We start from the raw sequence: 27,552 nt of genomic DNA on the forward strand, positions 1-27,552 counted from the left end.
TGCAACTATTTTTACCAATGCGTGTACAAATTGAGGTCTGAGGGGCCTCAAGTGTACGCTGTCGCCAGACAGTTTCAGCAAAATAAAGGGTTAAAAAATAATATTTTATTAAAAACTTAATACATATTTCCAATGCTATTACTACTACTACTACTACTAATAATAATAATAATAATAATAATAATAATAATAATAATAATAATAATAAATAATTTCAATAGCATTTTAATAATACACTTTTTTGCCACTTTCAATAATTTCTTTGACGTTAGTACAATGATAATAACACGAATTATTTAATTTTTAAATCAAGTCAAATTATTTCAAAATCAAATTATTTTTCACATTTTTTGTTATATTATATAACTATATATATTATATAGACTATATAGTATAAATAAATAAACAGCTGCCTGTATATTCTAGGAAGGGGGTCCTTCACGAGGGGATTATCATATTTAGGATTTCTTGGCATTAAGTTTTGAAACCCCTTTTTAAATTATTAAGATTTTTGATGAATACGTTCATGTAGTGACTAAATGAACGTATTCATCAAAAATCTGAATAATTTATACATTGTAGTCAGATCGTTTTTGCTCTTTCATTGTGCATGACAGATCACACAGATACATGTACCAGCTTAACCCTTTTTTATTAAAACAACTTATGACTTCATAAAGACTATGAAATCTATCTTTTAAGAATAAGATCTTCAGCACTAAAATTGTCGTTTTATCTTTTCCTAAGCTCCATAAACAGCATATCATGGAGGGAAAAAAAGTGTTGTCAGCAAATTTATTGTCAGTGATTTATTTGCCACCTAAAATTACAGAATGTGATCTCAGTGTTGCATTATGAGCTAATGTGGATCATTTTTTCACAGGTCTAGGAGAGGGACCAGCAGGCAAAGAGCGAGTTTAAAGGGTCCATTTCAATTCACAAGAAACCATGAAAATAAAGCTAAAAGAATGAAATTTAAAATAAAGACTTCAACAACCATCTACACATGTACATTCGCAGTAGATGTACAATAAAAGATGCATCTGTCTTTTAAACAATACAATAATAGGCTATATATTGTTAAACAGTAAAATCCTGTCGAGCCTATTCATAAAATGAACATGGCCACAGCTGTTTCATGAATAAATATCTGTTCAATATCTGGGATGTGTCTAAATTATGGTCATATTTCAATACCTGACTAGCAGGCTCAAAATCAAAAAGTCTTTTACGTAAACAGTATTAAGACATCAGTGTTAAGAAGTCTTTGTTGAGGCTTCAGTTAGTTGACTTTATATGAGAAACAATTTTTATCTTAGTGATGATAATTTAAAAAACATCCCTGTTTTAAAAGGATTCAGGAGACTTTACAGGGGTTAAAGTCTTTGAGTCTCCGCCTTGTCCGTCTTTGTGCTCGATGAACAGCCGTGCGAACGGCACACTCAAAAACCTGTTGCACGCCCCGATTGCTGAGAGCCGAGCATTCCAGATATCCTTTGGCACGGATCTCTTGTGCCACCTGTTTGCCCTCCGAGGCCGTAGTGCAGTTGGCACGATACGGGCCCATCTCACGATGGTCTGTCTGTGTGGCAACAACCAGCACAGGTACCTTCGGAAGAAATTCCCTCACTTCAGCGATCCATTTTTGCCGCAAGTTGCTTAAAGAATTTGGATTTGCTACAGAATAGCATAGCAAAACTACATCTGCCTGCTGATAGGACATGGGGCGGATTTGGCGGAATGTATCATGTCCTGCTGTATCCCACAGTCCCAAGCTGATCTGGATTCCATCCATGAATACATCAACTCCAGTGTTTTCATAGACAGTGGGTCTATAGCTGTCTGGGAATGTTTCAGAAGTGAACCGTACAAGAAGAGCAGTTTTACCCACAGCACAGTCCCCAACCAGTACGCATTTCACAGAGGTTTCTGTCAGCCCGTTCATCCTTCTGTCTCTGGTGTTGTAGTTATTGTAATTTGCAATTTAATAGATCCTTAAAAAAATAATAATAATAAATTCAGTGGTGTCCAACAGATGATGAAGTCATCATTGAAAATGATAAGTTTGCAGATCTATGAGGACCGAGAGTAAAAACCCTGCGATTCCCACAGCATTCTGAAGTCCTCCTCACGCCTTTCGTCTTGCGACGTGGTGATTTATTCCTCTGTTCTGTAATCCACTGAAGGTTTAGGTGAAGGTCATTATGTATCATTAAAGGTATTCAGGACATAGAAATCCAGAAGTGAGAAGTCTTGAGAAAGCTGTATCCCTTGTTCACTCTGTCTCTCTCTCTCTCTGAATCCTGCATAATTGAAAGAATAAAAAAGTTAAATAACTATCACCAAAAAAATGTTTTATATGTAATCTTAAATTTGATTTACATCTAATTTATTAATTTGTCTTATATTTAAAGATATACCTATTTTACTCAAAAGAAAAAAGCAGCGTCATCTTTTTCTCGCCCTCATGTTGTTCCAAACCTATATGACTTTCTTTCGTCTATAGAACACAAAACAAATATGACTCTGTCTGTCTGTTTGTCTATGTGTGTATGTGTGTGTGTGTGTGTGTACAATGACATTCTCTGGGGCCCGATGTTGTTTGGACCTGATCTTTAAAATACCAATTACCACTAAACGTCACGCAATGGACAATCAGTAAAATTTGGTCTTTTGTCCAAATGTTTCTTAGATGTGAAATATAACACAATACCCAGCTATACCACAGAGCACAGTGGATACCACCTCTCATCACAGGTCCTGGGACAATGCATCCTGTTTTACCCCTCTGATGATCACCCTGCTCCCGGAAAAATTTAAGAATTTTCTAAAAAAGATTGTTCTAAAAAAAATATTCATTTGTTTATATAATACCTCTATGGGCTAATTCTGGAAAGGATATTTTTTGACATGTTAAAACAACTTCAAAGATGTTTCTCGAAATGTCAATGGCGTGCACTTCCTATAGGCCTTTATCTGCCTGTCACAAGAGGAAAGTACGCTGATGATTCAAACAACTGCTCTAGTTAATAGGCCAAATGTTTGTAATATACACATTTATAAAACACTTTTCGATAAAAACACTTTTCTGGTATAAAAAAAATACTGTGAACATTGTCAGCCTGATAATTCTTGAGAAGTTGGCCTGTACTCTGACCAGCCTCTATGTTTAAGGTACATTTCTGTGCTACTACAGATGCTGCTGTATTATAAAATGGCATTAATGAATCTAACAATTTTATCTTCATCAACAACAAAACATTTTGTTTTATGAAAGAAATACTGTGAGTATTGGAAAAAAATTCTGATTTTATAGGACTACAATATCGATGACGGAGCTATACACACACACACACACACACACACACACACACACACACACAGTTCATATACTCTGAAGCATGTGCTATGATAAAATATAGATTATTTATATATTTTTTATTTCTTTGTAAAAAAATAAATAGTAAAATCAAAAGATATCACATTTAACCACTAAAGCCCATCCTAATCATACAAATAGTGATTTTTCTTTTCTAAAGACATAATAATGTTTATTTTAAAAAATATCAATAAAACGATTCATTTCACTTTTAACTGATTAAGACAAATAATAAAATAACTATGCTTATCGAGTTTGGACTGTTGCTCAATTTATTCAACTGAAAAGTATGTAGATAGAAAATATATTTATATGAAAATAGATCCACTGAGTTCAGTTTTAATTAAACTGAGTCACATTTTATATGTATATGAGTATTAAAACAACTCACCTCTTTGAGCTCCTCAACCGTGAGATTCTCAGGCACATATAAAGCTAAATTTAGCTTGTTCTTTCGTTTAAGTTTAATTAAACATGAAACATGTTGGGTTCAGATCAGACCTCAGTCCAATTCTGCATAATTTTCAAAAGTTCAATTGTTAAACACAGGAAATTCAAATACTCTTGAGCACAGAGAGATAATATATGCCTTTACAGACAGAGCAGATGTTGTATCCTCTTGTAGCGGGAAGTGAAATGCGAGGCTGGGCTCTTTTCTTTGTAAAATCGTACATCGAATCTTTTCTAAGCTTCCGCTGCGACCGTGTGACGTTCTCAGTACATCTACACCGTTCAGTCTTACATCTCCTGCAGTCAAGTACTCACTGTGCATGAAAAGGTTTAATTCAGCAATGGAAAAAACAGATGCAAACAATACATGATAAAACCTTATGCTAACCCTCATGTCATGTCCCAAGACCCCAATGGTGTCTGTATAAAAGTAACTTAAGCAATTTTGAAATAAATCTTTATTTCATGTTTAAATTATTTTATCAGAGCAGAATTGCACATATTATAGGCCTAAAGGTAACTGTAAAGGGACATGCAATTGAAGCATGATAGTATTGTTTTTGACTTGGCTTTTATAAGCAAACACTCTGCTGATTTTCAGTTCAATGGCACTGAAAATTTAAAATCAAAACGGTCACAAAAAAAAGCAGTTTGGTAAAGCCAATGGATTATTCTACAACAAAACACATCAAACATACCCTCTTGTGATTTTTTTTTTTAAAACTTTATAAAAGCTTTTGTCTTAAAGGCGGTTGCTAACAAAGGACCATATTTGGGTAAACTTAGCTGTGAATGGGTGACGAAAGCAAATATAATTTTTGTATTTCCATTTGCTCTAATAGCAAACAGGAAAAAATACCTGATAGCTTTTCCACGGCTTTCCAAAAGAAGGGAGACTGATAACACCAGTCAGAAATTTGACATCAGTCCCTCAGTCTAACAATTAGTAAAACCATTCCAGCAGTGTTGTTCAATAGTTGTTGGGTTTTTTCTGCCAGGGTAATATAACAAAGTATAGCATTATAAATCTATATTTTTCAAAAATGAAAATATGAAAAACTTTTAAAAAAACTAAGAAATAAATTAGTCTGTGAAAAGGGTCCAGTGACTAAATGGGATTACAGAGGTTGTCAAGGACATAAAACGTCAGGAAAACCAATCTACATGCTAGTCCACTTTCACAGCCGCATTGTGCATTTAGTCAAGAAATTACTGTAACTCAAACTGTCAGGGAAATGTTTTTAAATAAATACTGATAGAAGCTTAAAGGGGATGATGCTGAAGTGTGTGATTTTGGCGTGGTTTATTTATAGCTTATTTAGCTTTTTATTTCTGTCAATTGTATTCCTTCAAAATTCATAAAAGCTATGTTTGCGAAGATTCTGTTGAGCAGAGATTATTTCTCCAGTAATCAAAAGGTCAATGGAAAAATCCTAACAGGTTTTTGTCAAAATGAACCAGGAGGATGCAAACTTCTAGGTTGGCCTACAAAAATACGTCATCATTGCAGAGCTCGGGTGCTAGGTTGAGCGTAAGAGAGTACACAGCGTCGCCCTCTCATGGAAAGGAAGTGCACTGCATTCACTTCAACAGCTGCCACTTTCATCATGGAGAAATATGACCTTTACAAATAGAAACAAACGTCAGCTACTGAGCATTCAACATGCTGAGTTATATTTTCCCCCACCAACGGTTTCTAAAGATTAAAGGGGAAATGGAGAGAAAGAGAAATGAGGATGCATGTTCAGCTGTGATTGAAGCGCATGCTACGCTAAGCCCTAGAGCTGATTAAACCACATTTTCATTTCACCAAAAGAATCAAAACATGTACATGTTAAGTCTTTATTCTTCTCTTCAGTTTCCTCAACCATAATTTATAATAACAAAAATAAAACAAAAGTTTACATATAAAATCTTTTGAGGTTCAAAATATACAATATCACAAAAATATTTTTCAGAACAATTCTCACAAAGAATTGAGATTTGCATAGCAGCATTAAGATGTCTATAAAATATGTGTGGTATCAACATTTTAAACTGGAAATATAAAACCAAAGCGGAGCTAAAACTCAAATACCAGCACTGTAAAGCGACATAAAATGTATGTTATTCTGATCTAGGATCACATTATATCTATTCAAGCTGCTCACAAACAAACTAAAAATGCAAAGCTGATTAAGGATCAGCATTTATATTTCCAGAAACTCTATCAATATATTTCTATACACATCAACACTGAAGAGAATAAGCCATTCTGTGACATCCCCAATAATCTGAACACAACAAGCTAGACCTTATAAAACTGACCTGGCACAAAGTAAAATAATAGATCGAAACAATGCGCAATAATGACATAAAATATCAAACATCTTAAGCACCCCCCCCCCCCCCCCCCCCAACCTTATACAGGTCAATACAATATAAAACACTGTATAAATATGTAGTACCTTGACACGTTTATGTCTTAGATAAGCTCTTGCACAATTATGGCAAGAAAATAGAGGTGTATGTAGTTAAAATACAAAAAAACACTATAATTACTGGCATTATTAGTCCCTGGAGAAGACGTTTTGAATTAAGGCAGTGTATAGAGAGAAATCTAAAAGTAAATGCTTCATTGTAGAAACTCTTTCATTGAAGTGTGACCAGCACCAACCCGGTCTTAGGCTCAGTATAACTAGAAAGAGAGGGGGAAAAAAGATGATAAAATGCACACGTAATGACAACCGATTCTTTATGTTCATATGTCAAATTAAGTACCTAGTTTGCTTCCATAATGCTCTCTCTCTCTCTCTCTCACTCTCTCACTCTCTCTCTATATATATATATATATATATATATATATATATATATATATATATATATATATATATATATATATATATATATATATATATATATATATATATATATATATATATATATATATATATATATATATATATATTAGGGCCGGGACTTTAACGCGTTAATTAAGATTAATTAATTACGTGACTTTAGCGCGTTAATTAATTACGCAAAAAAAAATAAAAAATAACCACACTTATTTTTGCACCGCGGAACGTTTTTCAATGAATGAGTTTCGACGGACCGATTATACGCTCCGGAGTCACGACAACAAACCATGGGTGCGTCTCAATCAGCTCCCTAGTTCAGTAGTCAGGGCACTGATCAGGGAGTCAGCCCATTGACTTATGTCCTGATCAGTGCCCTGACTAGTGAACTAGGGAGCTGATTGAGACGCAGGGCATGAGTGAACATGAACGAAGAAGCTGATGAGACTCCTTTGCTTGGCCCCGTGGATGGGAAATTTTGTTTTAAAAAACGAAAGAATGGAAGCGTCGTCAAGAGCATGGTTGTGTGCAAGCTATACAACAAGGAATTTGCGTATCACCGCAGCACATCGAGCCTCAAATATCACAAATCTGCTTTTGCTATAGCTTATGTATTAAGTCATTATTCAATGGTATACTAAAAATACATGTGATAAATTACTTCTCATTGTTCTCAGGTCAAATATTTATATGCAATTAAAATGCGATTAATTTCGATTAATTAATTACAAAGTCTCTAATTAATTAGATTAATTTTTTTAATCGAGTCCCGGCCCTTATATATATATATATATAAGGGCCAGGACTCGATTAAAAAAATTAATTAAAAATTAATCTAATTAATTAGAGACTTTTTGATATATATATATATCAAAAATATTATTGGGAAATGAGTATTCTGAATGGAAGACCAAGATATATACACACACTTCATGTACAAAAGAAAGGCACATTGCACTGGATGCAGTAGTATACCTGTAGTGTTGGTTTTTGAGGTAGTCTAGCACAGCAGGCCTAATGCGTGCCACTCCCCCTTGGCTGTGATTGCCTTTTCCCGTGATGATTGACAGCTGAGGACGACACAAACCCTGGCGGCATTCTACAAAAGACACATCAATTAAAGATAATGGCAGACTCTGGAGTCTTTACAATCCATCTGCTGATACACTTGAAAAACTGTTCTTTTTAGAAACGTATGTACGTTTGTGGTTCACATACCCAAATCCTTTTCACTGAGCACCTGACTGAGATGGTAAAGGGCCTCATCCACATGGAGACCATGGAGATCTAGAATATTCTGAGGCAGAAGTGAAGTGTTTACTCGCTGGAATATCTGCATTGCTGCTCGGTGGTTCGCTTCACGCATCTTCTCTCCATGCATGTGACCCTAAGCATATACAGAAACTTAGTAAGACTTCTGATCTAAAAACAGCACTGCATTTAAGTTTAAATGATGCAAAAGACACAAAACGCTGATTATTCAAACTTATTCATGGTTACAGAAGTTCAATCAGCTAAAAGAATCTTTAGTGCCCTCCAACTCCCATGAAGAACTGTGACATAATTAGATTGACATAAATTAGTCAATCGTCCTATGCTCAATTTACTTAAAGGGATAGTTCACCCAAAAAAATCAAAAAAATTAATGTTTGTCTGTTTACCCCCAGCACATCCAAGATGTAGTTGTATGTGTCTTCAGTAGAACACAATTGAAGATCAACCGTTTCAGTCTGCCAGTCATAATGCATGTAAATCAGTTTAAAAAACATGCTTAGACAACATGCACAAAAAGCCTGCTGCTCGTGACGACACATTGATGTCTTAAGACACGAACCGATCGGTTCCTGTGAGAAACCGAACAGTATTTATGTTATTTTTTTACTAGCCTAGAAATCTAGACACACCCTAGCGGCAGCAAATGTAATCTGCCCGCGAGTGTCGTCTAGCAACTCTCAATACACGTCTGAGCTGTATTCCCCTAACTCTTGCCAGGCCAATCACATCGTGTATAGAGTCGGTGGGCGGGGCCATAATGACGACAGCTGAGTTGCATTTGCGTGCTTCTAGTAAACACAGAAACTGGCGAACGGCGGTCTTTCGAATCAGCTTTGACCGCGACTCTGGGAGACTGGAGTTAAGCTTTTCTCTGAGAAAAAAACGGCACTGAAGTCATTCTTAAAAAGGGAAGATGTGTTTGGAGTTTTGCCGACCGGATACGGCGAATGTTTAATCTATCAACAAGCTCTGTTTCACCTTCATTGCTCTGGTTGGTGGAGAAAGGAGAAAGCCCAGCAGATGCAAACCTGGCTGCCAGATCCACGAGGTCCTGTCACGACAAAAGAGCCTCCAGCAGGACAGAGCTAACAACTTTGTTAATATTAGAAGATTGGACATTTTTATTGCTATGTTTATTTTCATGTTTAATTATTTGTATTATTATTATTTAATTTGTATAGTGTTATGAATGCTTTGGCAATGTAAAGATTTCTTTCACCATGGCAATAAAGCTATTTGAATCTGAAAAAAAAAAGAAATATGAAATCTGAGTTTCCTAATAAGCGCCTGCGCGGACCGGCCGAATGAGGCACTACATAATATATTTCTATGATCGCGCTCGTTTTGTCCTTACCAGACGGAAGTAATGACGGATGGGAACACTAGATGAGATTCATCTGAAATGAGATTAAAAAAATATATGTATACTATTCGGTTTCTCACAGTAACCGATCGGTTCGTGTCTTATGAGCAGCAGGGTTTTTGTTAGGGCTGGGTAAAAATAGATTCATCAATGCATTGCAATTATTTGTTCCTATGAATCGATTCAGCTCACCGGCCAGTGGCAGCGCTGTGGGCAACACTCTAGTGAGAGCGTTCAGCGTTGTACAACACGTGCTTAACCAAAACAGCAAGATGGTAGACAACACTCCGTTGAAGCCTGCACCACCAACATTAAAAGCCGATGTTTGGGCTCATTTTGGATCAGCTGTTCAGTGTTATTTATTGCAGTGTTTCCCACACATAGACTAATGTGTCGCAGTGTGCCACAGAATCAACACCGGGCGCCACATATTGCTTTTTGTCATTATTTTTTAAAACGCTATTTAAAACCAAGCCTGCAGTATCCCTCTCAGATACTGAAGCTTTCATGCCTCGATCGCCCCCCCGGTGACTGGTCCCAGTATAGTTGCCTCTATGTTTTTTTAATGGACGCGAGGCAAACTAAACAATAAAATGACACCTCAAATATTTTTTCCCCAAAGTTAGTTCATGTCATTGAAGGCAGTTATCATCACGATGATTTAATTTCAAGTGTTCGTTTTTAAAATAAGTTTAGTTTTATTTAGTTATTTGATGCTATAAAACGGGGGTGTGACCTCATGATTGACAGCTGAGATTGATGTCTTCTCTGAGTGAAGTTGTCACTGTTGAGGCACTAACTGACTTTTTCGGGATTTTTGGGGGCAGATTGGAGCTTTAGCTTTAATTTCTACATTTCCATGACTATTATTTCACACCAACATAATTCATTGTTTTGCATTTGTGAGAGTGTGGGCGGGTTTTTGATATCGCGACTGTACTTCCTGCTCTCTACTGTGCAACTCCGGTCCTGAAATCGCTACTGCGCAGACTCGGCCCCGAGTATTGTGTATTTACTTATTAATGAATCGATATCGAAGGTAATAAATCAATATCGAATCGAAGCCTTCCTAACAATACCCAGCCCTAGATTTTGTGCATGTTGTCTAAGCATGTTTTTTTTTTTTATCTCAGAATTGTTACCCATTCACATGCATTATGACTGGTGGACTGTAACAGTTGGAGTTAAAAATCTTCATTTGTGTTCTACTGAAGAAACAAAGACACCTACATCTTGGATGCCGTAGGGGTTAGCAGATAAACATCACATTTTCATTTTGGAGTGAACTATCCCTTTAAATATTTGTGTATATACACATTTTTGCAATAAACAAATATATTGTTTTTATATCTATAATCACCATCTATAAATCAACAGTTTTATATTTCACCAACTTATATTAATATTTCTCATCACAGCCATCAAGTACAGTGTTGTACTATTGTCTTTTTATCTGACTTAGCTTCAGATCTCTCTTAAATTAAGACTTTAAAAATTAATGGGCCAAAAAATGCGCACTGCTGGACCTATCCATCAGAGAAATTTTCTTCAAGACACAGCATGTCACCAGAAATGACGCTGCGCACCTTAGGACATGGTTAAAAGCAAAAGTGTTTGTCTCAAAACTACTGTTGTTTTTACATTAGCTTTTCTGCACACATTACAATGTTCATCTTTTTAACCTGTTGTGCGTAGAAACTAGCCACGTCCTTGCGTCCTTGTCGATGGGCTTCAGCTGCCTTGTTAAAACATTCTATCTGCTGACGTCTCTGCAGTTTTGCCTCTGTGCGGAAGTCCTCATATTCCGGATCCTCTGAATCCTGGAATTGAGCTGCTTCCACCTCCCCATCTCTCGGTTTCCATCTCTAAATGTGAATGAAGCAAAAAGTGTCAACAATCAACTCAAGGTTTTTGATTAATTTCAGTGTGGCAAACGTAGAGTGTGCCATGTAGAGTGTTCACCCGCTCTTTGCTCGAAGCTCTGTGCGTGCCACTGCACTGAGGGGCAGGTTCAGGAGCCACTACATTTTTGACTGGCCCATCATCCAATAGAGTATGCAAAAACTGTTCGGTCTGCTCCAGAGAGTAACTACACAAACACAAACAAATGTTTGAGTGTAATTGCGGTAACACTTTATATTAACTTTCATTAATAAATCATTAACAAACATTATATAATGCTTAACAGATTATTGGTTCATATATATTCACATAGCTAGAAATATGATATAGTGTGTATGTTATTGTTTACAAAGGAATTTATTAAACATTACATAATTAACCGATCATTAACGTAAATTGTAATGCTTAGGAATTTGATTAAGCATTAAATTCTTATCATGCACTTTTTTGTTTAAAATTTAAAAAACGGAGGGATAAAATTAATAAAAGCTTCATTATTTAAAAAAAATAACCATTATGTCACAATTCTGTTTAGTTTAGTTTGGTTTGAGCAAACAACCACAAATGGATTACGCAGCAAGGTTTATTGCAAAATCCTTTTCTGTATACATCCGTTTCTGCCAGCTAGCCTAGCAGACAGCCTTATCCAGACTACAGCCAGACCCAGAGCCCAGCCCCAGAGCCCAGCCCCTTGACTGTGGAGAATTCGCCTGAGCCCCCCGCAGATGGATCACTTCCACCTGCCAGAAGGAGAGAGCCTGTGACAACAGCGCCAACCATCGCAGTGGAGCTGATGCCTCAATGTAAGTCTGACCAAGGTTGCGAGCCAGCAACCACCATGATAGAAGGGACTCCGGTGGAGCTGGATACGGAGGACTGTCTAATAGACCTGAGTTCAGAGGTACTGCTTCCCACCCAACCAACCCCACCCATCAATTCTGGGGTCTCCTTCACTGCTGGTTCTGTCCAGCCTGAAAACTGTCACTGAACAATATGGATTTAACATTGCCGCCATTGATCCCATTCAGCTTTCCTCTCTCATCTTCACCACAAAACTCAGGCAATCCTCCAGCCCCATCCCTGTATGCCTTCAGCCCTTTGGCTCCCCTCGTAATGCCTCGCGATGTTGTCAAGCCTCAGGTTGTGCACTCTCCAGCTGCGCCTAAGCGAAAGACTCCCTTGTCTCCCTCCTGATCCTTTCGCTCCTCCTCGACCTATCGCCATGTCAGCACCGATTTGGCTCCTCCCACCCTTGGCTCCACCAGAGGCCTTCAGCCTTGTGGCTCCAACTTGGTCAGCATCAACATTCCTGCACCATAGACTTACAAGCCATTCACGACGCTGCGTCTCATTAACCAGGACATTCATGCCATCATCTCCTCCATAGCAACTATCTCCTTCTGCTCCTCCCTGGTCGTCGTCATCTGCCAGTCTGCCTCCTCATTTTTCCAGCCCTTCAACCACTCCTTTTACCATCCTTGTCTCATCTCCTCATTCGCCTCCAAAACACCCACCAACTCTTCTCTTCAGTTATGATCCGAGGTCGCGCCTTCCGAGAGGGGGCATATTGTCACAGTTCTGTTTAGTTCATTTAATTTTCATGGACTTTTAGTTTGTTATTTTCCATGCGTTTCATTTGTCGAGTTTCCCACCACATACGAGTTGTCATGGTTACGGATATAATTAGTTCTCTTAGTTCTGTTGTGTCTCCTTATTAACCTTGTTTGTACCACTACTTAATTTCCTTTTGTTCCTCAGTTCATTGTCGGTTGATAGTTGTGCACAGCACACTGTTTCATATTGTTGGAATTTCTTGGTAAATAAATCCTGTTACTGTTGTAACCTGCCTTCATCTTCGTTATCTCTGGATCAGCGTTACAATATAATTAACAGATTAGTTAAAATATATTTAAATAGCTATGAGATATGCTTAATAATGATTAAATTAAATTAACAGATTACATAATGAAAATATCGATATTTAATGTAAATAAAATGCCAACAAATCTCAAACTTTTACGTTTTACATTTACAAATGTTGTAATAAGAATAGTTTAAAAATAATAGCTTAATTAGTCATTAAGCACTTTACACACTATTTGTGTTAACATATTATTCATTAACTCCTAATCCCAGTCTGTAAAGGCCATATATTTAGTCTTCGTTTGTTGTGGGGTTTTTTTGTTTTTGTGTTACAAATTATTTATGAATTAGTTGTTCATGTTTTTGCAGTACCCACTCTAAAATTAAAGTTCATTATTTGTAAATTGTAGTAATTGCTTACATATTTTTTAGTACCTTTATGGGCTTTATCTCAATGCCAAAAAAACAGAAATTATCTGAATTCACCCCATTTACACATATTTATGAATCATTTATCAATTATTTGTTCATGTATTTGCAGTACCCAATCTAAAGTTGAAACTATACTACATTAGTAAATGTTTCTACATGTTTATTATTAATCATTTAGTACCTTTATGGGTATTGTACTTTTTGAGCAAATTGACCCCTGTACACTGTTGAGTCCTTAACAGAGCCTTAAACCTACCCATAACAAATCTGTCCCTAACCTTACCCGTATCACACCTCAATAGCAGCAAAGGTGTTTTTTGGCACAGTAAGTACATTGCACCTAACTAGTATTTTTTTTATTAACTATGAACATAGTAGTTAAATACACCTAATATAAAGTGGGACAATTAATTCTTATACTGTTACTTTTTTGAACATCAGGATTACTCATAGATACCAGGAAGAGGCTGTCACAATGTAGGCTACGCAGTGCCTGTGATGTACTCTGAAATACAAGCATGCCAAAACATCATAGGCCTACTTCAGTTCGAAAAAATATAAATATATAACTTATATTTTTACAAAATGAATAGCCTTGTCAAATGGCTGCCGTTTTAACTTATATGGTGGAAATGGTGACGTTTCTGTAAAAAAAAGTGAACGATCTGTAAGCAACGCATCTATGGTTGTATTTTGTAATACAAAATTGTCATTAGACACACTATTTAGTTTTAGATGGTACTTGGAGTTTCCTATTGTTACTGTACTAGCATCTTGCATCATCTAGACAATGCGGTCTCTATAAGAAACTCTCAATTTAATCAGAAATTGTGGGATACGATTATAACAAACCCCAACCATGACTGTTGACATTTGAAAGCCTGAACATGACATGTCATGAGAGCTGCCGTTTTCGCTATCCACAAGTGTCGTTTGTTTATCTGTAGTTCCGATGATTCGGCTCCGTCAGTTCGCCTGGCAATGAAAATATTCAGACAGATGCAAATGTTTGGGGCGTGCATATAAATGATCCCCAATGATTGCGTCACGGTTGGGTTTATGTTGAGAAGCACTTTTTTTTCCCTGGTGTTTTTGATTAATGAGATTTACATAAGAAGTAGGAGGCAATGGTGTTTGAGACTCACTGAATGTGATGTCCATGTACTGAACTCTTATTATTTCACTATGGCAAGGTTAATTAAATTTTTCATTCATTTTCATAATGATTTGTTATATTATATAATGTATTATAAAGTATTATGTCTGTTAATGATTTAGTAATGTTATTATAAAGTGTTAGCAAAAATGGAAAATCTTGCCTGTGAAATGATTTAACCAACTACCCACAAAGTCCACAAAGGTGGGGAAAATAACAAAAAACTTCATAAAAAACATCACTATCCAACAATTCTAAACAATGTTTATGTTTAGAATGTCCACTTTTCACGACCCAGTAGACAAAACCAAGTCCCATTCTGCATTATTTCAGACTGAATGAATATTCAATTTCACTCTTAAATGCAATACATTTTAATCCAAATCCAAGCCATATCATGTTGCAATCATTACATAGTCAATTTTAGCAGTTTTAATCTAAAAAGACTTCCAGACCTCTTATTATAGGCACAGGGTTACAGGGGTTCTCAGAGATGATTGCTAATGTCTTGCTACCAGCTGGGTTTCTTAATTGAAGATGACAACACCGTAATCTAGAAACCACAGTGGCTGATTGCTCAAATATTGCTGATATACACCAAAGACTGTAGATATACAAAGACAGTTCACTTGTATACTATGAATGGGAGAAAGTGCAATATGGCTAAATTAGTCATGCCTTCTAAATAAAAGAGCCTGTTGGCAATTGGTAAAGTCACTGTGGTACTGCAGCTTACAAGCTTCAATTTCCATAGAAGACGCATTTAAGGCCATGCATGGGCATAAGCTGAACGGGGGGGGGGGGGGGGGGGGGGTGAGAATTCAGAAACCAAATTTATGACAGTAGTGGTCAGATTTCACTGGTGTTTTCAAATACCAAATTTAATCAAAAGCTTGGGAGAATTTTACGTTTCCCATTCAAAGACATAAGAGCTCCACTTGCACAGATAGCTACACCTAAAAGATGGCCACTGAGTGAAATGACCTGAAAGGGACTTTGTATATATCCAGCTAATTTTATATGACTGACACAAGTTTTGAACTGACACAAGTGGAAGTTAAAAATATTTCTAATGTTGGCCAATATATATCAGTATATCACTATATCATATTCTCACTTGTGATCTCTGAAGATATCCCTGAGAAAATGTTGGTCTATGGTGGGGAACGTGGAAAACAGCTGGTTCTCCTTCAGCTTGGCTGCACCGTCTTTCTTATCCAGGTCCCTCCGACTTGACCTGGACTAAAACAAAAACATAGCTCATTTTCACTTATTCTAGGTAGTGATTGAATGGGAGTTCCTATGTGACTGTTACCTTCTCCATGCAGTCTTGCATGACCTGCTCTTCAATCATGATGTTCCTCAGTGAGACAGGAGTAGAGGACGCAGTCCAGTGATCCATATAAGGAATTTCCTCACGCAAACCTAATTGGTCCCTCAGCCTGGTTTTGCTTCCCTGTGATTCACCCCACTGGACAGGAACTTTGTTACCAAGAAAACAGAAAGAGTGACAGAATAGGAAACAGAAGAGAAAAAGAAAAATGATTTCCAGTATGGAGAAGTTTCCACAAATTGGGGTCTCATTAAATTTTTTAAAAAGCATTACTCAAATAAATCCCTTATTTTTTGTTATGAGAACTATTAGATGTTAGGTAAACTATTATTAACATAAAACGAACATAACATTGTCTCCTATTTTGGACTTTTCCACTTTAGAGGTTTCCAACAAAATCAACTATGTAAAATGTAAAACAATATACATTTTTTTTACATAATCAGTTGTAGTAAAGTTGTTTTGCAAAATTGCAGTGGTTGCAAAATTGTAAACCATTAAGATTTCACTCTGGGTGTGACTGACCAGCACATTCACAGCTGGATTGAAAGATTAAAATGGAAGAGCTGTGATTTATCTCTTATGTTTTATTGTATTACTACTGGTTTGTGTTTGTGTGTACTGTGAGAATAAGCTGTCTCACTCTCGTGCATTAGCTGATAGGACAGAGCTGCCTGCCTGTGCTTCTCCTGCCAAAGACAACAGATACCAGTTAAATTTGACATTAAGATTCAGAACTAGTCTCATAAAAAAATGCATGCTGTTTGTTTTGTAGGATAATGTCCAAAAACATAAGATCAAAATTTGTGATCTCGACTCACTTGAATAGTCTCTTTCCATTTCTGGTGCAGAAGTTTGGCCAAGTTCAGGTCTATTTGCACTGCACAGTCATCTGGTGAAAATGCACCTGCAGCCATATGGAGTTCAAAGAGATTATAATACACTTTTATGAGTGCGAATTGAGGGTTGATGTGGTTACTTGTTTGAAAATGATAGAAATAACTAGAATAACAGTTATTTTAAACCATTTACACAACTTTGTAATTGGCTTTTTCTAGATATGCATCAATTTAAATTTTCTTGGCCACTTTAGAATTTTACTAAGTGTGACATGTCGATAGTGATTTTTGCAAATTCCAATTTTCTTTCTAAGATCTATAATTGAAAGCATATGCAAACAAAAATCTCCTTTTATTAAATGCTACATTTTATTTTCATAAAAAAGGCAAGTAAAAAGCCAGTAACAAAATAAAAACAAATAAACAAATTGCAAACAACAGCACAAATAAATGCAATAAAATAAAGAGATATGAAATAAACAGGTTGCAGGTGGGTCTAACAGTAGGTTAGCATTCAGGTACGGAATTATAGAAATTTAATTAAACAAATGTAAAATAACACTAAATAGTCTTTATTGTAAAAATGAAATACAGATTAATGCTTACAATTAAAGTTACAAAAGCTATTCAGTCAAGAGTAGAGAGCGGCGGGCAATACAATTTTGGATGGATCTTAAAGGGGGGGTGAAATGCTGTTTCATGCATACTGATCTTTTTACACTGTTAAAGACTTGGAATCCCATACTAAACATGGACAAAGTTTCAAAAGTTAAGGTGGACGTTTGATGGGAGTATTTCTTTGTCAAAAATACTACTTCCGGTTAGTCATAAGTTTCGGCAAGTTTTTTGCGATCTTGCGTCCCCTTTGACGTTAATGGGGGCGGAATTTCCTTGTATGGGCCTTACGGACAATTCTACCGGAAGCGCGTGAGAGAGAGAGAGGGAGAGAGAGAGAGGGAAAGAGCGAAAGCAACAGGCTATGCCCATCAAAGCGCTCGTAGGCTGCGCTGCACAGGTAATGTGCACAATTAACAATGACATCAAAAAGTGCGTTTTTGGTTGCCAGACCAAGACAGTCCTGCACAGATTCCCCCAAAACCCCGCGGTAAGGCAACAGTGGATGTAATTTGCTTTTCCGGATCAGCAACTGAGTTGCGCGAATGTTTATATCTGTTCGCTGCATTTCGGTGCCGACTGTTTCATAAACAAGGCCCAGCTCGACACAGGATTTTCCAATCGCCTAATGCTGAAGGATGGAGCAGTCCCAACGTTAGAACCGCGGGCGGTGAGTTAGACTGCTTCAAATGTCTGTGTCTATGCACATCAAGTAGCCCAAACATGATCACGTATAGTTACTATATATATTACTATATATAGAAATTGATCAATGGAGCATGCGATGTGTAGTGCGTGTACATTTGTTTAGCTGGCCACTATATGTGTAACTTTATGTTTGTGTATTGTAAAAGCACTCAACAATACACAAAGAGGGGGGAAATATGTTGAACTAAATAAGCACGCTTCTTCATTCAAATGCGCTACTATTCCGTGTCTTTCTATGTAAACACTAACTTAACCTGTCTACACAAACCACGCGTAAACACACAAACACACGTGCACAACTGCACTTCCCACATGTACACCTTCAAAGACAAAAATACGACGATATAATTTAAGTATAAATATGTAAATAACACAAGCCGCTAAGCATATTATATAGTTAGTGTATATCGTACCACATAGAGACGTCCTGCTCTAGTCGTTTTTGCTGCTGCTCCTGTTCAACTGCAGCCTCTGGGTCTGATTCCGGATCATAGATGTATGGCTGTATCTGATTAAAAGCCATATTTTTATTTTGAATAAAGTTTTTTTCCCGCTGTTAGGGATGACAGCTTTACGACGCACTCGACTCAACTCAACACAATAGCAGCGCGCTGCTGCACACATCATTATTTAGCTCCGCTCACACGACACGCCCCCACCCGCTCGGCTTTTTTCGGAAAGACTCGGAACAGCGCATCTTTCTTATATAATTATAAAAAAAATAAAGACTTTTCGGAGATATGCAGGATGCAATGCTACTCTATAGGTACTCAAGATTGACATGGCACTGACTGAAACTGAGTGTTTCACCCCCCCTTTAAGATCTTATCAAAATGTTAAAATCCTAACATGTACCCTTATTTATAAGTGTGTATATGTAGGTATGTATATTTTGCTTATTTGCTTTACTTCTTTTTTATTTGTCATATTATTTACATATTTTTCTAAATGTATCTATTTTAATATTTTTAAGTCTTATTTTTATGTCTTGTGATCATGGGCGGATTTTGGGCTCTGCTGTAAATAGTTAAAATTTAAAATGTCTAATAAATAAAGAATCAACAAAAAAAGAGTAGAGAGCGGTTTTCTTTGTCTTTTGTTCTTTGATTACCATGACAGACAGCAGCAGGAATATTAGACTTGCTTTTAAGAGTTTACGCACGGATCCACAACATGCGTTATCTTTCTCAACTATTTATGTTCCAGAAATGACTGTGTTTAACTGAATACTCATTTGTGTATTTTGTGTGTATTTGACCGTGCGCAATTAGCCATTCATTTTGGTACTTGGGACTCACAATCAGTTTAAGAAGCAGCCTAATGTGTGTGCTACTTGTATAGCTCAGTGGTGCATGTGCTTTTGGTGTAAGTGTGAAAAACCTGTGGGAATTAGTAAAATTATTCGCAATACAAGCATTATTTCACGAGTGAGAGAAGGCTGGTGTGAAACGAATTAGAAAGATGTGAGACTGACCGGCCAGTTTTCTCTTTTTAGAACCATACAACAGTAACTATGAGTTAGGGGTTTGGTATTGTATTGGGATGCCACTTGAAGTCACTGGACTCATCAAGTGATACACTGAATGAATAATGAAATGATATATTTGAAGTACTTATTAGATGTTTGATTACCTGGACTGACACCAACAGGTCCAAAAAGCTCTGTGAGCTGCAATGCAAGTTCAGTTGGAAGTTTCAGCTCCAGAGATTGTATATCCATTGAACTTGGCTCTCTTTTCCCCTGTCCAGTTTTCTTTTTCTCATTTTCTAGTTTCTTCTTTTTCTCTGCCTCTTTGCGCTCCATTTCGTCAATCTGATACAGTAGTGATTGTGTTATAGCATTTACCTCTGCTTTCGTCTCTTCATCCTCCTTTAATTTATCTCCTCCCACATCTTCACTCCATTCCATCAATGCTCCCTCTAGGCATTGAACAACTTGCTCACTTCGTGTCACTAATATCTCTTGCTGCCCTGGATCTTGTGGGCCTGTTTTGTCAGGCTGTTGTTTAGGTGCTGGAACCTCTGGTTGTACTTTAATGTCTTCTGTCGGCTGCTTTAAAGAGCCAAAGGAAGGTTCAGGCTCAAATTTCTCCTTTGTCATGCTGGCTTCATCAGATCCTTCAGCTTCACCAGATACTTCAGCTTCACTTTGTGAACTATGACCTGGCCTCCAATCATCATCAGCTTGGCTAACGTCACTAAGGTTAGTTTCTTGGGACTTGGGACTGATGCTACTTGCTGAACTGTTGCTGGATTCTTCAGAGCACACAGCTCTAGCCTGCTCACTTTCTGAGCCTATCACGGTTTCCAAAGTTTCTATAGGTTCACATGACTCTTTCTCAGGAATCAAAAACCCCAAGCTAACTTTGTCACCCTCATCTTCTTTAGACAGCTGTTCTCCAGAATCTAGTAACAAGTTAGTTGTCCACTCCATATCTTGATGGCACTTTTCATAAAGGTCCTCCAGAATATCCATGGAGACCCGTCTGAAATGGCGGCTCAGAATCTCAAGGTTTTGTTGTTTAGAATGGGATTCTCTAAAGTCATTCTCTTCCACCTGAGAACCTTTCTCATGGACCACACGGTATGGCACTCTCTGCTGGCAGGCAGACTCCTCTTCATTTGTTTTTGGGGTGAAACGTGAAGAGTTTCCCTCCAAAACAAACATGTTGCAACTAGGTAAGTCCAAAGGTGATTCAGAACATTTCAGCTGGTCAATTCGCCAAAGCAAAGCAAAGTCCTGAGGGTTTGTTTGGGCTGAGGCATTGTGATATGACAACATGGGCAATGAAGGCATTTCCCCTGTAGGTGGAAGATCAGAGGGCAAAATAACTGGAGATTGTGAGCATGGTGACGAAGGGCTTTGATTGGTGAAGGTAAGTGCCAATTTACAAGATTTCCCTATTCTTCGGCTAAGACCTCTCCGTCTCTCCAGACTGCTCTCTGACTCTATGACAACCTTTGAAGGCACAGTTTCTTGGACATTTGGGCTCATTCTACATTTCTCTTCTGACGTTACATTGTCCTCCTGCCCAACCTGTTCCTGTGTGCTCTTCTCAGCAGACACTAGACTAGACTGCTCAATCGGGTCTGCTCTCTGTTTTGATGTACTTGGAGAATTTGAGTAATCCTTTCTTGGATCAATACACTCAGAGAACATCCTTCCCAGCACACAATCAGGGAGTTCAGGCAAATCATAGTCTCTAGGTTGAAGTTACCCTGTTTTTCACCGAAGGAAGGGGAATGCAGAGTATTCGGTTTACTTGGAGTTGGATCTTGGTAAAAACCTGGAGAGTTTCTTCCACCTTGCAGTAGATCTACAAGCTTTTGAAATTCATTTGAATGCTGCTTGTCAGTGTCAGAATGCTTCTCTTCATCAGAAGAAGTGTTATCTTTGTGTTTAACAACACTGGATTCCAAAACAGTGTTCTTAATTGTATTCCTTAAATTCTGACGTCTTCCTTGACGTTGACCTTGAGATTCCAGTGGCCAGTCCCCAACAAAATTCAACAGTTCTGGCCTTACTACTTTGTCCTCAGTAAGCAACTCACCTTCACATCCCTTCTCCTTGTCCTGCCCTGGAGAGTCAACACTGGGGTCAAAGTTATCAGGTTCACTAATTCCAAGGATATTTCTATAATTCACTCTGTCCCCCCTCACACGCTGAGCAATGGACTCTGAAAATGCGACAGGCAGCTCCGAAATCTTCTCGTGTGATGACACAACTAATTCTTCAGTTTTCCCGCTACTTAAGTTTTTTTCTGTGTCCAGAAGATCTAGCTCCAAGTCCAACCCTTCAGCATCAATCAGATCAGATGGAGGTGTTCCAGACCCTTCCAGAATTTTCTCATGCAAAAACACAGACTCCTTGGAACTGTGGGAGACTATTTCACTTTCTTCCTCACCTGCAGAAATGGCACTGCAAGTCTGCCTAACAGAGGACACATCAGGGAGAGATGAGGAAAGATGTGTGTTAAGTTTGCTCAACCCAGAGTCACCAACAAGATCAGGATGAATGAGGCCAGGGAGTAAAGATTGCCTGAAGGAAATGAGAGAAATACATACTGTTGCTATTATATGATATATAAATACATAATAAGTTATGGCTTCACACAGTAAGTGTTTTAATAGTTACTATGTGGTAATAAATTACGAACTCAAAAACAGACAATCATAATCTGCTGCTGTGTGAACATAGACCATGTCTTTATTTTATATTGAAAATACTTAGTAACATGAATATAATATGCTTACTGTGTTAGCTCAGTCTCTGTTTGGGCCAATTCCACTACACTTGGCACTGGTTCTGGTCTTTGTGAATTCATGATGCTTTGGACTGAGACAAATCGGTCATACCGTTCTAATATGCGTCGGATCTTCTCCTTTGTTACTTGGTGCCTTGTCCGCCTTCACAGAGAGGGTGAATAGAGAGAGTTGGCAAAACCTTAAACACTTGTAATTGTATCATTAAAGCAATGGATCACATTTGTATTTTGTTTATTTAAGGCTTCCAACAAAACAGTGTAAAGAGACCTGTTCATAAATTAGTTGTATGGATTTTGTTTAATGTTTCATGTTTAACATACTTCTCCAGCTCTTTAGGTTTAGTTTTCCACCAGGTATCTGGCTCACGAAAAAGCACCTTATACCCATATTTCAGTGCCTAGAAGAAGGAAAAGGAAGGCCTACAATCAGCATAATATACCTGTGTGAATCTGTTTGTGGTTCATGTTTTTGTACACTGTAAAGTATATATAAATAATATCTATTCATCAATACATAAATAATATCTACAGTAATGTATAATTGTGTAGCATTATACAATAAACTTTTCATTTGAGAAATGTAATCTAGAATATCGACAGCCAATTTTAACGCTACAAAACAATATGGTCTTTGTCTGATACTTGACATTTATAGCTTACTACAGGTTTCAAAATAAATTGCTCACCATGGCAACGTATGGTTTCATCTCCCAACATTGCATATTGGTGTTGTCTATTATGATGGGTGACTGGCCTTTTTCAAAAGCATCTTTTGCTGAAATGTTGATCACCACAAAGACATTGAGGAAAGATTATATAAAGATTAAAGGTGAAGTATGTAATTTATGTGTCAGTAGTGGCACCAATCAGAATAGCGAAAATGACTGTTGAAAAACATTACCTGCTGTTTTTTCAGCCAAGCAGTAAGGCCCCAATATACTTTCTACAAAGTTATTTTTCATTCTTCGCTTAGGGGTAAAAAGAATTTTGTAATGCCTTGGCGGCAGTATACGGTACGCAAACACCCCGACATGACCCAGGCTAACACAGAGCAACGTTTAAATAAATAGCTATGTATCATTCTGCACTCTTTCTTCTCCATAACTAAATAGGCGTTCATAATAAATAAACACAACAAAAATGACAGTGGTGCAGTTAAGAAAACGAAAAGTTTTATTCAGTACTCTAGTTAATTAATGTTTATTTATATATCACTTTATACAATAGTGCTTTAAATAAAGCAGCTATACAGTATTAAAAATGAAAAAAATGGTGTCTGTATCACTTTCAATTAGAAGTACAACTTCAATTTCTACTATAAAGCAGCTCTTTAAGCAGTTCATGTGTTTAATCATGACAGACTGAACAGAAGAAATTAAGAAGATTTTGACGTCAAGAGGCAGGGCCGAAGAGCACACCTACATATAGCAATCGCCATGGGCAAATGGGTAGTTTGAAGGTGTTTACAAGCCGCAGCAAACTTTTCCAGAAAGTTTGTTTTGAAAAGTTATATTTAACTCCTGAAACGCATTCCAAACAAACTTAGATTTGGATGGATTTTGTTAAAAATTATGTCATACAATTTTTTCTTTAATTTCCCTTAAAGTACATTGGGGCCTTCTGCCCCACAACAAATGTATTGGTTGCACCAACATTGTTATGTCATGCTCATTAAGTCTCTAAATCAATCAAGCAATCTTTTGATAGTGCAACAGAGTTGGAAAGTTCATAATTTTCATGAAAACTGGCCTACTTACAGATGTTTTACCATTTTAGGTTGGAATATGTAATCAATTTTGAAAAAGATCTCAAGAAATCTGCACACATCACCTTTAAGGTCAGAGTGTCTAGTTAATGGGTAGTAAATAACTGGAAATGAAAATCATTACATTTACACACCTGACATTTTGCTTTGGCTTGAACTAAACAGGCGTGTTGTACTAACCTCTCTGGTGATTCCACTCATGGGCCTCTCCTAGTAAATTTGGTTCAAATTGGTACGGTCCATTTCGAGTGAAATACTCATCAGTGCTTAATACAACCCCTCCAGGATTTTGTGCTAACATAGCACTAACCAGCAAGGAGAGAAAAAAAAGTATACAATGCATTACTTTCAATATAACCATACTCTAAATGGGTTATCTGCCAGTGTTGTTAATCTCAAAAGCTAACTACAGACAATATATCTGCTAGTATTCAGCACAGCAGTATAGTATACTTTGATAATTATCATCCTTGATTGCTTTCATGGTCTGTATGCATGCTAAAAATTCTAAATGACAAGAGCCTCTGCCCTTCTGCTCCACATGTGGTTCAAATGATTAATGTTTATTTATTTTAATGTTTGTATTTATTAGTTTTCTGTGATATTTTCATTATCAAACTAGCAAAAATATTAAAGTTTGTCTTGGAGCCTGTTTTATAATGCAATACAATATTGAAATAAAACCATATACTGTGAAAAAAGCATTAACAATTAGCACAAACAAAATCTGATACCACTACATGGCAAATTTCCTACCCATTAAGAAAAACCAAAGGACAATCTATCTAAATCCATTCTCAAAATAAGTTATTTTAACTTCCCCCTAAGAAAATCTGTTCCTATAAAGTAGTGTTGTACGTCATCTCTCATGGACCAAGTTGTTTATCAAAAAATGAAAAGAACATTATATGCCAACCTAAATGCCACAAAAAGAAGAGACCTTGTGCCATTCCATCTGTTTTTGTATAAAATGACAGCTATGAGAATTCTTGCTTACTTGGCAAGGGTGGTTTTGCCCGATCCAGGAGCCCCTCTAAGTAACACCAACACCTGCCCTTCCAACTTCATTCTGTTCCTAGTGGGCAGAGTCCATGACTTTGGTACAGTTGCAGAAGGCTTCAGAGGTGCTTGTCTGATAGGTCCATGAGCCAACCACTGAGCAGCAGGAAGGGAGTTAGAGCTCCAAGGGTTGGGGTTAGGAATAACAGGTGTAATGAAGGACGGCCCCACAGTGCGGGGATGAAACTCAGCAGCATGAGTGTTCCAGAACATGGCAGGTGTGCGGAGTGCTTCTTGATGCTGCATTGCTGCTCTGTGGTTACAGAATTGGTCTGGTCTACGGTAAACCTGAAAGGCAGAGGGCCGTGGTTCAGTAGAGCTGGCCTCCACTGTTAGGTGACTGAAGTCAAGAGATATGTTTTTTTTCTCTGGGATATGGACCCCGACGAAACTTAATTCACTCACAGGTGAACTTCCACCACGGGCCTCACTGAGACCGGGGTCAGAGTGAGAGGCCTGCTCAGCCTGCTCTGGAAAGGTTTGAGGAGCTGGAAGCGGAGTCTGGGATGTAAGAGGCAGTGAGGAGCGAGGGATTGATTGAGATGGAGGAGGTAGAGAAGAGAGAGGTATGGAGGGCATTAGAGGATGGGAGCTAGCTTGTGTCTGCTGTGACGTCAAAGTCTGAAGTTCCTGATCTATGAGAGCATCAAACTCTTCTGTCAGGTGTGTTTCATCCGGACTGAGCTCTGACTGGTTTGAAAAGGCGAAGCTCTCAGCCGTTCCACTGAGGAGGTCTGTCGGAGTGGTGTTAATATCCAGGAGAGCAGCAGCCTGCTCAAACCCTGAGACAGGAGGAGGGGGTGGGACCATTCCCTCAGCAGCATCTGACAGCTCCAAAAGGGAATCCATCGCATTGTCCACTATTGCAGAGATTAAGAAGAAAATTAATATTTTAAAAAAAAACATGCATCCTAAATACCTACTTATGACTGCTTAAAAAAAAAAAATTATAAATGTTATATATATATAAACTGAAAACTATATTTTAGATTTTAAAATTCTTGTAATAATATTTTACAATGTTACTGTTTATTTATATTTTTTGATCAAATAAATGAAGCCTTGTTTGGCATAAGATACTTCTTTCAAAAGCATTTAAATAATCTTAATTATTCAAAACATTTGACCGGTAGTCTATATCATTATGTAATGTATATTGAGAATTATATAAGGCTAAACTTGAACCATAGATTAATATAATAATACAAAATAATAATACACAGAAAATACAATGCCGATTGCAACTCAAAGTGAGGTTGGTAGCTTTTGGTACAGCTGGTTTCTAGGTGGTCTAAAATGGTCATTATGTGGTCCAAGCTGATCTTTAGCTATCTTTGACCAGCTACAAACCTGCTAACTTACCAGTTTGCCAAACCAGGTTAAGATGATCGAGATGGTTTTGGAACATTGTAGTCGGTCAGCCAGATAATGACCTGCTTGCACCAAATGAAGACCAGCCAGAAACCAGCCACCCAGTTCCAAAACAAATATACCAGTTTAACATTGAAAGAATAACAAAAGTATTTCTAATGTAACTAATATAAAAATCTCATTTGGCCGTGAGAGGTCTCGTAATGTTACCACAACTAACTTTAATCAGACTAACATTAATCAGACCCGCTAAAATTAGTACAGCCAGTGGTGGCCATTTACACTTAACGTTACCTTTGAAATCTGCCTCTGAAAGTACCATGTAGATGACTTCAGGATCCAGATGTGAAAACATCTCCTGCATGCTCTGGATGATTTCGTCTCGTCTTTGAGATTCCAATTGATCACTCCTGGACTGCGTGGACCCAAAGTTATTATGTGACGAGTCCGCCCGGGTCGCAAAAGATCCATTTGCTCCGTGTGCTCGAATCTCGGAACCGCTCCCGTAATCGGCTGCATGCATCGGGCCTCGGGAGGGACTCAGTCCGTTTTTCTTTTTCTTTGGCATTTTGTTGTGCCCCGTTTACAAGACACCGACGACAAATCCAATGTTTACAAGTTTTTCTAGAGGAAGGAAAGTAAAAGAAAACCAGACGAACAACTCTCAACGGATAAGCAAAAAATACTACAGCGTCTCTAGTGGATGGAAACAGCATGACACAAACTTTTTTGTCTTCATTTTTTTTACAGTCTATATGGTGATGATAGACAAAGAACAGATACATGGAGGAATGTGAGATTTAATGGCAAGTAGGCCTACGTTTACACAAGCATTGAGTATTGAGTGTTTAAACGCAAATCTTGGTGAGGCTTCCAGATAAACAAAATAAGCAAATGCATCTACAAAATAATAATCTACAAATACACTTATGCAAAATGAAGT

General features: G+C 37.5%; 2 protein-coding genes across 2 annotated transcripts; both read right to left on the minus strand.

The window, feature by feature from the left end:
- Positions 1–635: 635 nt before the first annotated feature.
- rhoh (ras homolog family member H) lies at positions 636–4,052 on the minus strand. The gene is made up of 2 exons (XM_067442749.1): positions 3,771–4,052; positions 636–2,303 (listed from the first exon to the last, which is right to left on the minus strand). Exon 2 carries the CDS (start codon positions 1,943–1,945, stop codon positions 1,358–1,360), a length of 588 nt encoding a protein of 195 aa, XP_067298850.1. The 5' UTR covers positions 1,946–2,303; positions 3,771–4,052; the 3' UTR covers positions 636–1,357.
- A 2,174-nt stretch (positions 4,053–6,226) lies between these two features.
- n4bp2 (NEDD4 binding protein 2) lies at positions 6,227–27,262 on the minus strand. The gene is given in 17 exon segments (XM_067441695.1): positions 6,227–6,506; positions 7,639–7,762; positions 7,882–8,050; positions 10,984–11,166; positions 11,264–11,390; positions 15,772–15,896; positions 15,970–16,136; positions 16,631–16,676; positions 16,809–16,894; positions 19,782–21,344; positions 21,347–22,188; positions 22,404–22,556; positions 22,736–22,812; positions 23,101–23,189; positions 24,360–24,484; positions 25,177–26,098; positions 26,904–27,262. Coding segments are annotated over 17 exon segments (5,118 nt in total). The 5' UTR covers positions 27,178–27,262; the 3' UTR covers positions 6,227–6,460.
- Positions 27,263–27,552: the final 290 nt, after the last annotated feature.

The sequence above is a fragment of the Pseudorasbora parva genome, chromosome 4 (genome assembly GCF_024679245.1).
Source record: "Pseudorasbora parva isolate DD20220531a chromosome 4, ASM2467924v1, whole genome shotgun sequence".
Lineage (NCBI taxonomy): Eukaryota > Metazoa > Chordata > Actinopteri > Cypriniformes > Gobionidae > Pseudorasbora > Pseudorasbora parva.